The sequence below is a fragment of the Myxocyprinus asiaticus genome, chromosome 45 (assembly GCF_019703515.2).
Source record: "Myxocyprinus asiaticus isolate MX2 ecotype Aquarium Trade chromosome 45, UBuf_Myxa_2, whole genome shotgun sequence".
NCBI classification, from domain to species: Eukaryota; Metazoa; Chordata; class Actinopteri; order Cypriniformes; family Catostomidae; genus Myxocyprinus; species Myxocyprinus asiaticus.
This window is the reverse complement of record NC_059388.1, coordinates 14124093-14138099: the sequence shown is the minus strand read 5'-3', so window position 1 is coordinate 14138099 and position 14007 is coordinate 14124093. Positions and strand designations below refer to the sequence as shown.

General features: G+C 39.8%; 1 protein-coding gene across 1 annotated transcript in view; it reads right to left on the bottom strand.

The window, feature by feature from the left end:
• LOC127434836 (staphylococcal nuclease domain-containing protein 1-like) overlaps positions 1-14007 on the bottom strand; it is a 280085-nt gene that overhangs the window by 16450 nt on the left and 249628 nt on the right. The window contains exons 21-22 of the mRNA XM_051687847.1: positions 8977-9090; positions 7179-7382 (exon numbers count right to left, since the gene is read on the bottom strand). Coding sequence (XP_051543807.1) covers positions 7179-7382; positions 8977-9090 — 318 coding nt within the window. The remainder of the gene's footprint in view (positions 1-7178; positions 7383-8976; positions 9091-14007) is intronic.

Sequence of the window (14007 nt, the reverse complement as noted above, 5' to 3'; positions counted from 1 at the left end):
TTCATTAAACAATAAACATGTAGCCTAAAAGGTGACATACAAAAATTGCAAAACATTGCTTTGTCCAAGAAATACTGTAATTAATACATTTATGAAATTTAAAATAAGTGACATGCCCCGACTTATAAAAATACCTTTTGTCCTAAGAACACATTTAAACTTTTCAGTAAAAATCTACCTTCATAATGTAGTTGACTGGTGCCTTAATGTATACCAGTGTGATTTCATCATGTTTGCTTGTTTACCCAAGAGCTATAACAAAAATATGAAAATTAACATAGGAGGGTATAATTCACAAAATACTTCTAATTTGTGTTGTTTTTTTTTTTTGCATTATCAGTTTAGAATATCTTTACATTATTGTGTGGAACTAATTGGGAGTACTCTTTAATATGTAAAGAAACACAAACCTCTTAGTACACATTATTTCAATATAAATGTATAGCTTATTAAGAAACACTTTATTATTAACTAGTATACTGGATAATGTAGCAGCCAAATTAACAGTAATTCCAGTCTTCAAGTCTTCAGTAGAAAAGAAATCAGTGTTTTATTTTTGCCTTTTTTCCCCAAAAAATGTTTCAACTTGCATCTTGGACTTTAAATGATTCAGATCTCTTTTTTGTTCAATTCAGTTGTAAGACATCAATCCACTTTTCATTCACAGTTATTTTTTGGAACCCATTCAACTTAAATATTATTATAAATTGTAAACAAATACTAATGATGACAATAATAATAAATTGTTTGTGTGTCAACAGAGCAGCGCCATTCACTAACGTGCTGGTGCTGTGCGTACTACATATTTACTTATTAAACACAGCCTTTTGTGATTCACAGAGCTAATCGCATGTCTTGAAGTGGCTTTGAATAAAATGCATGAGTCATATGAACTGCTTTAATGGTTGATTTATGTCATTTTTGGAGACGGTAACGAACATGACTAACACACAGTATTGGATTTGGATCGGGTTCGTTGGACCGATACCGATCCAGGTATCAGATCTGTGCATCCCTAGCAACTAGTACCAGTATCCCCTTTATGTATTATTTTTGTGTGCATTTATATCATTTGTGTGCATTTATATAATTTCCTACAGTTTAAATAATGAAGAGGCAGGTCATTTAAATAAGTGGAAACTCTAAAACCGTTATTTCTCAGTGCAGTCAAAATTGCATTTATGAGGCATCGTACTAGTAAAAAAAAAAATAAGAACCACGCAAGAGATATGAAAACTAATCCTACAGATTCACAGACTCTCGTGGGCAGGATAGGTCTCTCACTTACATTTGCTGCAGTTTCAATCGCAATTCAGTTGTGATAGTACACTGCAATGCATCATGATAAGTCCAAATTTCTTGAGGTAGTTGGTGATACCCAGCTCTAATCATCAGCTTTTTTTGAATTTGCAAGGACACAAAAAGGGCAAATTCTTAAAGGCCAAAGACACTTCTACCCCATTCAGCTCAAAACACACACACACACTTTTTACAGTTTCTGAGCCATTTTTTTTTACCTTTATATGGTTGTGTTTTAGGAATCTGCAGACTGTATCAGATAGAGGTTTTTTTTTTTGTATTTCAACATAAACTGACAGACAGTGCTCAGCATGGTGGTGTTTTTAGAAACACTATAATACTGAGTAATACAGAAGGGCCTGGAAATCAAAGCTTTCACAGACAGCCGCCGTTCCCATTCCAAGAGAACAGTTTGGACTTTGATCATCTCAGTATAAAGATTAAACAGATATGCTGAAGGTGAAATGGGTTCTCTGTCCCATATCAACCTTGTGTTCTATCCACAGGGTATGGGAACAAAATGGGCTTTTAAGGCAGTGATGCGTGTCATTCAGCATGTGTCCTGGATTGTTTGTGTGGGTGTCTGTGTAAGTAATTACGTTTGCACAATCGGTACATTTTTACTCCACTGATGGTTCGGGATTAAAGGTTATCAAACATGCGTTTCTCTTCACTGTATTACATCCTGTACAGCTGAAAACAAAATCGCTTCACAACTTGCTTTTGGCGCCCCTCAGTGGACATTTCACCCAGAAAATGGAGCTCACACATGCCCATATGCCTAACAACACTTACCGCTTTGGGCACTGGGGCCAGTTTTTCGAATTTCGGTAAGCACAGACCGATTTTAGCTAAAGAAAAGTCAAACTTCAAACTGTTTCTGATTTTACTGTGAGGTCAGTCTGACTAGGACTGGATAAAATGATTTTTAAAGTGTCAAGACATCATATTTATTGTAATACATGGTATTTGTAAAATGTATATTTTCGTAATATACCAAATTAGAGGTTGCCTGTATATTTAACTGCATTAGCTGAGAGATAATTTATTTTAAATGTAAGCAAAATGGACAATAGAACTGAAAAATACCAAAATGAATCCGAATCGAAAGCTTTTGAATTGGAATCAAATAGAATCTGGGAATCTGTAGCATACAACTGTTTGAATTTATGTGAAACAGTATGTGAAAAACTGCATACCATTTTTAATAGTAGGCAGTATACAGATTATACTGCACAGAATTCAGTAAGCTAGTATTCCGTTTCAAACATAATCATCCATATCTGCTTCAATATACTGTATACCCCTTTTTCCTTTCTCTTCAATAACCTTTTAAGTTGATACCACTGAGGTAATGGCACAGTCTGATTCACTTTAAGCAGGACAAAACTATGTCTTTTAAGGAATAAAGTAGTCTGAAAAGAAACTCAGTTACAGAGAAACAGAACAAATTAAACTGCTATATGTGGCCTAGACCACTATCCTTATCTGCCTAAAACTACTAGTCCCATGGGACAATCTCATCTCCTGTCCACAGCACAACCATAATAAAAAATACTGCACTTACCCTGGGCCTGATCATTTGGACTCCAGAGCTCAATATCACCAGAATATGAGAGAGCAAGTGAGGAAGGGTATTAACAGTGCTATAGTTTCATCAAGCCATCAATAGCACCACAGGTTTACAACATCTCCTGCTGTGATCAGATCACCTTCCATGCCTTAATTAACGTCTCCTAGGGCAGACCATTATACATCAAACACCAGCAAGAACTATTTACTGTTTCTGAAATGATAAGTCCAGAGTTTAGCCCCTTTAAAGCAACAAGTTAATACTTGATGCCTAAAGAGAATTGGTCATAGAACACAGTCTTGTTAGAGATCTGTTCTATAACTGCAACATGAATTTGCTTGTAATTAGCATGTAAAACTAATGAATTTCAAATGGCAACAGAGTCAGCATGCTACTAAGCCAAAGACACTATACTCTATTTGAAACAACACTATTTCATATTGATGCTTTCCAGTATTGAATGAAATTTCTGTCAAAAGAATTTATGTCATACTTTACGAAAGAACGGGAAGACAGATGCGAGCACTTGGCCAACACACTGTCCGGATGAACATACATTACATGTGTTCTTGCATTACCATTGCGGTAACAAACCTAGAAACTCAAGGGGGCCATAGAGTTACCTTCAAAAGTCTGAGCTATTAAACTAGATGTGTTATTATTCAGGTAAGTTGCTATAAATATAATGACTTTTCCGTACTTGCTCAGCAGTATTCTCTTTAAACCATTGCTCTGCCATTGCAGTGGTTGACTTGAAAGAGAATGCAACATAATGCATGAACATGCTGTCTTGGTAGGATGCTTACTAGGTTCTGGAATAGAGCTATAAGCATACCAGGGATGGCATCTCATAGAGAAGACTGAAGTTCTTATAGTAATACATGCAGATGCAGCATTACTGTACTGACCTTGGAGCAATCTATCAGTTTGGCGTAAACTCGACCCTATAAACCCCTACTTTCAATCCCCTTCTTTCCGATAACGTACCGACGTCTCAACCACCACCCCAGAATGAGAGAAAACGAACGATCAGACATTATGGACAAGAATTCACACAAATAGACAGAAAGAGCAGTGTTTGTCAAACATAGGGAGGGAAATTACACATTGATTTGTGACTAACACAAAGCTATTGATTCCAAGGACCAATGAAACTCATGCACACTTCTTTGAAGGCCTGCATTATCAACACACAGGTAGAGAGAAAGAGAACCTGAGGGCCTTATCTGTCACTCTCACTTACTCTCTTCCTGTCAGGTAGATGTTCCTGTATCTCCCTCCATTTTATGTTAAAGATTCCCTCCCTCTCTTGTTTGTGCGGATATTCAGACTCGTTTTATACTAGACCACAGTGAACATGACTGACTGCCGTATGGACTCTGCTATGGAGTAAAAATTTGCTGATAGCAGGAAGTCAGGTGTCAAGCATGGCAGATATCCTTCAGAAGCCAAAAGGATGTACAAAACAGAGATTTCACAGCTCCACACTTCACAGAGCTTCATATGTTTAAAAGGAATAAAATATCAAAGAAAGATAAGAAAGAGACAGAGGAAGGGAGGAGTCTCGGGTAGGATGGTGCTGAGTCTTATGAAGGCAGTGTAAAAAAAAAATCACAGTGTATTGACAGTGTTTAAAATCATAGATCATTTAGAAAGGAATGAAAGGTTTGATCCACAGCGTTCTTTAATTTAGCAGATTATGATTTATCACACTGCTTTCTCAGACATGCAAATACATGCAAATTTCCAAACAACGTCCTCCTGCACACGTACCGTGCACCAGAGGTCAAACCAGCAGCTAAAAAAGATGGGAAAGGAGGAGGGTGAAGGATGGAGGGAGAGTGTACGTTAGGGGGTGAGATAGTGAATGAGGAAATGAAAGAAGGGTAAAGTAAGATGAGAGAAATGTTTATAAAAAAGAGAAGTGGCTTGCTGCCATCACAAACTGCCAAAGCTCTCCAGAGATGAGCATCTCTTGCCTGCCTGCCTGAGAGCATGGTTACAAGGTAGATAGGATCAGGAATCCAGGGTGTGCCCTCCATTTGAGTTTATTTTTGATAGATTAAGTTATACCTATGTTATAAAAGGGTTATTACACATGGATAAACTCTTAAGGCAGAAATTTGCTAAATGACAATAAGTGGAATGGGATTAGCATTTTTGGTAAATAAAACCTAAGAAGAATGCATTTGTGTAACTCGTTTATAAATTTGATCTCATGCAAATAGTTTCATTGAACTGATTGCAGCAATTTATGCAAGCATGGTCTTACAAATCATTTAAACAGACATTCATTCTGCTTGTATTTCATGCATAAGGCTCAATGTTTCTGATTTGGGAAAGGTTCTTTCAGATGAGGGAACTCAGCTTTAATGATCTCATTAACCAAAAGACTATATGGACTATATCTACTTAAAATAAAAAATAAAATAATTTGTCACACACACACACACACACACACACACACACACACACACACACACACACACACACACACACACACACAATAAAAATAAAAACTACTGGAGATTTGTGCACTCTCTGTGGATGTAAACTAGGTTGTATTGCTAAAAAAGTACATGCATGCCTGAGGACTAAGCATTTTATAACTAATGAACACATAAGAAGCTTTGCTGATCTTCGAGTGATCATTAGTGCTTTTCCGCAGGAGCAGAAAGTATAGCTTAACTAAAGCAGGAAGTCACAGCACTGACCAAACACGACACCACAATCCTTTACACTGCTCAGCTCTATATGATGTGCTGGGGATTATCAGAGTACCTAAAAAAAAACAACAACAACAACAACCTCTTTGTCCAATAGAAAATGAAGCAAGCGAGATGAGGTGACAAACACACACCCCATGCATCTTTAATAATAAACATCACCTATTAAAAACCAGGTCTAGATGGCTAATAATCACTGCTAGTTGTGATTCTTTGGATAACATATCTCTTAAATCATACAAAAGATAAGTGTTTATAAAGTATTAAGATTCTTACTTCCAACTGCTAATTAATTAACAGCTATTAAATATATTTGAAAGTTTGCTAAATGAAGAGTAATACTTAAAATAAAGGGTTACAGCTTGTGAGAATATGAATATACTGACCACTGACTGGAAAAAAAAAAACTTTTGAATATGTGGATATAAATGCTCTAACCACTGAATAAGTCCTCAAGTTCTGTGTTACTTGATTGTGTATATAAATGAAGGCACATTATATTAAATATGTTCAAGCCATTGCACAATAATAGTAGAGAGAATTAAACTGAGGTTAAACAAGGGAAGAACGAATGGCCAGTGCTTCTTAATTGTAAAAACTGGTAGTAATCAGGGGCCCTGCTGAGTGATCAGTGTTGAACTGCTGGTGAAACAGCGTGGTGCATTGCAGGGCACATAGACTAGAACACAGAGATTATTCTGCCTCAGAAAGTGTCCTGCAGTCCACTGACCAGGAGACAGAGTGACTGGTGGCTGGTAGTCTAAGCGTACATACATACGGGATACATTCTTGCATTTTATTTGCACAATTCTTTAGGGTGTATTCACACTTGTAGTTCGGTTCTCTTGGTCCTCTTGGTCTGGACCAAAAAAAGAAAATGATACATTTAGTCCTGGTTCGCTTAGCGTTCACACTGGCATTTTTAACACCAAACCTAAAGATACGAAACAAAAGGCATCAGGAAAATGTCACAACCTGATTGGACAGCTTTTATGACATATATTTTGCGACGGAACTTGCCAAACATCCAAAACAATGCTGGCTGCTGGGCTAAATGTGCCTGTTGGATTTATATATAGTAGTATTTTTACCAGCTGAGAACAAACGAAGAGCTAATAAGATGTGTAAAGGAGTCAAAACAGCACCAGGAATTTCTTCGTTGCACACTCAAACAAAGATATGCTGCAAGGATGGCTGACGGCAGTTCCGACGCCTGTACCGAACTATAATGGGCAACATAGCTCCTATGATGAGAAGAACCAGGTATGCTTGAGGTCAGTAGGGCAAATTACTTCCTATTTTTGGTCCGTTTAGATGTCTTTGGTCCATGTTGTGTTCATATATCAATCGAACCACACCAAGGTTCGGATGGCAGCATTCACACTTGTTTAAATGAACTGCACTAACAGAGCAATCGCACCAAACCTGCCAAGTGTGAACACACCCTTAATTTTTGGTCTATGTACATGCGCATCAGAGACAGGCATTTTTGGTTGATGTCATCATTTACTGATCTGGGCTTTTGTGTGTGAACAGATATGTGTTTAAGTATAAGAATTTTACAGTTTCATCTCACTTACCATTTTCTGGAGATGTTTCTCTTTACGTACATCTACCATTACTAGCCCCTCTTTCACCAAACCCAGACCCACGTCATCTTTGGAGTCGGCGAACTGCAGTGTGACATGCGGACAGACTGCTCCACTGTACTCCACATTCAGCAGACACTGTGCGTTCTGAATGTCCCTGACCACACTGTCCACGGCATCAGTCCGTGCGTCCTCCTGCAAGAGGGAGGGTCATCATTGGTTAGTGCATGTCACATATCTATTCATTCATACAAATAGTTCATGTATATAAGCACTGCAGTGACTGAGTTTACTGCGAAGTTTCTAAAACCTCTTTATATCTGCCTCTCTCTTTCTGTCAATCAAACGTGCAAACATTTAGAATTACACACAACTAAAGCTATTGATAGACACTCCAAGGTCTTTAGTGTGTTCTCTGAGCCAATCTTTCAAACTGATGGCACTAAGTCACCTCTCCAGCTACAGAACAGCTAATTCATCACACTTACAAACACAAACACACACACACGCTGATAATGCAGATTTGAAAACAAAAATGCCTACACACCAACACGTTTCATAAATGTTCAATGCACAAAGTGAGAGACACTGATCTGATCTCTCTCTCTCTCTCACACACACACACACGCACACACACTTGGCTCTTGTGAGCCAACCCAGTCTCCATGGCAACCTTAGAGCATGTTTCCCCTGGGGGGAGTTATGGTGGGGGTACAAGATACAGAAGGCATCCAGAAAGAGAGAAAGACGCAGATAGCTAGAGAGAACAATGCATTTACCAAGTAAGTGTAAAAGTGTATAATATGGGTAAAATTAATAAATAAAAATACATATTTTTGTAAAACAGTACATATTATGCAAAGGTTTAAAGTAATATGCTAGATTGTCACATTGTGTTTTATCACATAAATAAATCCTGTTATATTAATACTAATACAATTATTTTGCATTTTAATCCAATTCTGTGATAAATTGTCTCGACTTTAAAAGATAGTTCACCTAAAAATGACATTTCTCTCATTTACTTACCCTCATGCAGTTTCAAACTCATATGACTTTGTTCTGTGGAACACAAATATATTTTGAAGAATACATGAGGTGTTTTTGTCCATACAATGTAAGTCAATGGGGTCCGAAATGACTCAAGTGGTTTAATACATGTCTTCTTAAGAAATATGACAGTTTTGAGTGAGAAAGAGACCAAAAGTCCTTATTCACTATAAATCTTGACATCTGCTATCTCCTTGGAACGTTTATGAGAGAAGCTCATTCACACTTGATGTATGCACAGAGCACTATCCACAAACAAGACAAAGTGTTGCCAGATTTGGGGTTTTCATGCCCATTTGGGCTATTTTGAAAATGTAGACTCATATTAAAATGATAGACTCGCTGGTTGAGGGTTTTTGGGTGATACAGTCTTCAAAAAAATCTTTGTTTGTGTTCCGCAGAAGAAAAAGTGATGCGAGTTTGAGGGAGTAAATGATGAGAGAATTTTCATTTTTGGGTGAACTATTCCTTTAAGCAGTCCAATGAAAGAATGAGTAATATTATATTATTCTGCGCAGTGTGCTCTGGTTGCATACTGCACACTTCAATAATAGGTAGCTATTCTGCACATAGCAAAACATATACAAAACCAATGAACTACAAGCATGTTGTGATGCATAATTCATGTTCAGTATAACCTGAATTTGACTCTAACCTGTGCGTAAAACCCATTTGGAGGCGATGGCTTGTGCCTGTGGATCACAAGAGTGTGTATGGGTGTGTTGGTGCGAGAACTTACATCTTGTGGGACTTGAATGTAGGCGAATGTGTACTCTGTAGCCTGTGGAGGAAGTGTACGCGTGCTGAAGGCCAGAGAGAGAGCTGCAAGCCGTGTGGAGGATAATATCTCTCTCTGAAATGACAAAAGCGACACAGAGAGAGAGAAATTGTTACATTGTTTTGTTTTAGAACAGACTTCATACCTCTTTCTAACACCAACTGCTTCTACAAGGTCTTCATTAAATGAAGGAGGTGAGTAATGCACAGCAGATAAAAGCAAAGTCAAGGATAAAGCTTCACTCCTCCACCACTCTCAAAGCCAGCAACACAATAAAAAGAGAAACATACTCTTTCTACTGGGCCGCAGATGAGGACTGTGGTCATGTGTCTTTACAAGAATAAGTGCAGAACAAGTGAACACAGCAGGATAAAGAGGCTGGTTAGCACTGATCCACCGCAAGAACTCTTTTCAGCATAGCGGATAAGAGAGAGAGAGAGAGAGAGTCTGGAAGGGAACTGCAAGAAAAAGACACATTGGGTTCTTTCAACAATACTCCAGCAGAGCATGAGTGGCAGTTAGAGACACACATAAACACAAATGTCATACCAAGTGGCTCCTAAAACATATATGGACACTTAATGCATGAACATGACTGCATTAGATAACAAGATATCTAACCATGTGGCATTAAATAAAAAATTTAAAAATAGCACAAGCACACTTTATCAAAACATTTCCAAAATCATGTTTGTTAGGTTTAAATGAAAACGATACATACTGTAGACACTTCCTGGTTGTTAGATGTTAGTGGAGCATGTCCATTGTTAATGCGATAAACTAAATCTGTGGTTACTCTACAAGGACACCTGTCTAGCTGACTCCATTAATTTTTGAGTGATTAAAAATACATTTTCTAAGGGTTACTCCATTCTACCTGAACAAAATGTGCCTTTTCATACAAATGTCAAAATATGTGATAAAACCACAATAAATAAATAAATAAATTTAATTCACACTGTCATGAGGGTCTAAAGGGTCCTGTTCTTTTTTTTTTTTTTTTTTATTTATATGACAACAGAATGGCTACATGCATGTTGGTCACACCACCTGACTTTGATGAGGTGGACAAAAGTTTTTCAAACACTATATTATAAATCAAAATTGTTTCACTGCTTATTTAAAAAAAAAAAAAAAAAAAAAAAAATATATATATATATATATATATATATATATATATATATATATATACACATATACACACACACACCAATCAGCCACAACATTAAAACCACCTGCCTAATATCAAATCAAATCAAATCACTTTATTGTCATACAGCCATATACACAAGTGCAATGGTGTGTGAAATTCTTGGGTGCAGTTCCGATCAACATAGCAGTCGTGACAGTGATGAGACATATACCAATTTACAATAACATCAAATTAACACAACACAATTTAAACATCTGTTATACACATAATTACACTCAACAATATACAAATAATAACATACACTGTACAGTATACAATACGCTGTTTTTTTACTATATAGATACACATTATTCAATAAAAATTAAAAATAAATATATATATATAAAAAAAGTATATATATATATATATAGAATGTACAGTATTGTACTGTATTGACATTCAGGCTGTCGGTTGGTAGTCAGTTGTTAAGAGAGAACATAATATAATAATAATAATATAATTTATGACAGTCCGGTGTGAGATATAAGAGTAAGGGTAATAAAGTGCAGTGCTGATATATTTTGATCGTGGGAGATCAAGAGTTCAGAAGTCTGATTGCTTGGGGGAAGAAGCTATCATGGAGTCGGCTGGTGCGGGTCCTGATGCTGCGATACCGCCTGCCTGATGGTAGCAGTGAGAACAGCCCATGGCTCGGGTGGCTGGAGTCTCTGATGATCCTCCGAGCTTTTTTCACACACCGCCTTGTATATATTTCCTGGAGGGAGGGAAGCTCACCTCCGATGATGTGTCTGGCAGTTCGCACCACCCTTTGCAGTGCTTTGCGGTTGTGGGCGGTGCTATTGCCATATCAGGCGGAGATACAGCCAGTCAGGATGCTCTCCACAGTGCAGGTGTAGAACCGTGTGAGGATGTGGCGGTTCATTCCAAACTTCCTCAGCCGTCTCAGGAAGAAGAGGCGCTGATGAGCCTTCTTCACAATGACTTCAGTGTGGATGGACCATGTGAGTTCCTCAGTGATGTGGACACCCAGGAACTTGAAGCTGCTGACTCTCTCCACTGGTGCTCCATTGATGGTGATGGGACTGTGTTCTCTGTCTTTTCTTCTGAAGTCCACCACAAGCTCCTTTGTCTTACTGACGTTGAGGGAGAGGTTGTGCTCCTGACACCAGTGTGTCAGAGTGTGCACCTCCTCTCTGTAGGCTGTTTCATCATTTCAGTGATCAGACCTACCACCGTCGTGTCATCAGCAAACTTAATGATGGCATTGGAGCTATGTGTTACCACACAGTCATGTGTGTACAAGGAATACAGTAGTGGGCTGAGAACACAGCCCTGCGGGGCTCCTGTGTTGAGGGTTAGTGATGAGGAGATGTTGCTGCCTATTCTAACCACCTGGCATCTGCTTGACAGGAAGTCCAGGATCCAGCTGCACAGCGAGCTGTTTAAGCACAGAGCCCGGAGTTTCTCATCTAGCTTGGAGGGCACTATGGTGTTGAATGCTGAGCTGCAGTCTACAAACAGCATTCTCACATAAGTGTTCTTTTTTTCCAGGTGGGAGAGAGCAGTGTGTATTGTAGATGCAATGGCATCATCAGTGGAGCGGTTGTTGCGGTAAGCAAACTGCAGCGGGTCAAGATTGAGTGGCAATACAGAGCAGATGTAATCTCTGATTAGTCTCTCAAAACATTTGCTGATGATGGGGGTCAGAGCAACAGGACGCCAGTCATTTAAACAAGTTATTTTTGATTGTTTTGGTACAGGCACAATGGTGGATGTTTTAAAGCATGTGGGGACTACAGACAAAGAGAGAGAAAGGTTGAAAATGTCCGTAAAAACACCAGCCAGCTGGTTCGCGCACGCTCTGATGACGCGGCCCGGAATGCCATCTGGGCCCGCGGCTTTGCGGATATTCACCCGTCGGAAGGATCGGGTTACATCCGCTACAGAGACGGAGAGTGAACTAACCTCTGTAGCTTCAGCCGCGAGAGCTCTCTCCGCAAGGGTGGTGTTATTTCCCTCGAAACGAGCATAAAAAGTATTTAGCGCATCCGGTAGAGAGGCAGCGGTGTTCATGGCGGAGTTTTTATTCCCTTTAAAGTCCGTGATGATGTTAATTCCCTGCCACATGCTTCTAGAGTTGGTGGTGTTAAACTGTCCTTCAATCTTGCTCCTGTACTGGCGTTTTGCTGCTCTTTTCGGAGGGCATAACTGGCTTGTTTATGCTCCTCTGCGTTCCCGGAATTAAAAGCGGAGGGCCGCACATTAAGTGCCGAACGAACATCGCTATTGATCCATGGCTTCTGATTCGGATATATTCATACAGTTCTGGTCAGAATCACTTCCTCTACGCACGTTCTGATGAAACACATTATGCTATCAGCGTAGAGCTCGATGTCATCATCAGAGGCGGACCGGAACATCTCCCAGTCCATGTGATCAAAACAGTCTTGTCTGTCTGACTGATTGGTCCGACCAGCACTGGATCGTTCTGAGGGTGGGTGCTCCCTGTTTCAATTTCTGCCTGTAAGCGGGCAGAAGCAGAATGGAAGAGTGGTCCGATTTGCCAAATGGTGGGCGGGGGAGGGATTTGTAGCCATCCCGGAACGGAGAGTAGCAATGGTCCAAAACCCGGTCCCCTCGTGTGTTGAAACTAATGTGCTGGTGATATTTTGGTGCGACTGATTTTAAACTGGCTTTATTAAAGTCCCCAGTCACAATGAACGCGGCCTCAGGGTGCGCGGTTTCCTGCTCAGTTATACTCCCATACAGTTCCTTGAGTGCCCGGTCTGTGTCGGCTTGTGGGGGGATGTACACAGCAGTGATAATGACCGCTGTGAATTCCCTCGGTAGCCAGAATGGTCGACACAGAAGCATAAGAAATTCCAGATCAGGAGAACAGAAAGACTTGATGGAATGTACGTTCCTCTGATCACACCAGGATTTGTTGATCATAAAACATACACCACCTCCTCTAGTTTTACCTGAGAGGTCTTTCGCTCTGTCCGCTCAGTGCACGGAGAACTCCGCGGGTTCAATGGCTCAGTCTGGAATCTCCGCAGACATCCAAGTTTCTGTTAGGCAGATAATGCAGCAGTCCCTCGTCTATCGTTGGAAAGAGATCCGTGCTTTCAGCTCGCAGAGCTTGTTATCCAGAGACTGAACATTTGCCAGTAGAATACTGGGTAGCGGGGGTCGATTTGCGCGGCGTCTTACTCTGATGAGAACGCCGGGTCTGTTTCCCCTTTTCCTCCTGCGTTTCCTCGGCCGTGCTGCCCAGACAAAGGGCTCCGCTGGCGTGTTTGTAAACAGCGGGTCGGCATTGAGGAATGTGAAGTCCGGTTTTCGGTGTGAGATCGCTGAACCAATGTCCAAAAGTGTTTGTCTGTCATAGACAATAAGGCAGACAACATCCAAGACAAAAAACATAAGAATTGTGAACAAAACAAACAAAACATTGCTATGTTGTGTCGGAGCTCGCAACGCAGCAGCCATACTCGGCGCCATCTTGAGCCCTAATATTATGTAGGTCCCCCTCGTGCCACCAAAACAGCACCAACCTGCATCTCAGAATAGCATTCTGAGATTATATTCTTCTCAACACAATTGTACAGAGCAGTTATATTACCGTAGACTTTGTCGGTTCGAACCGGTCTGGCCATTCTCTGTTGACCTCTCTCATCAACAAGGTGGAAAAAATGTGATTCCAGTGATTTCAATCGTGGCATGATTGTTGGTGCCAGACAAGCTGGTTTGAGTATTTCTGTAACTGCTGATCTCCTGGGATTTTCACTCAAGAATTTACTCAGAATGGTGCCAAAAACAAACAAAAAAACATCCAG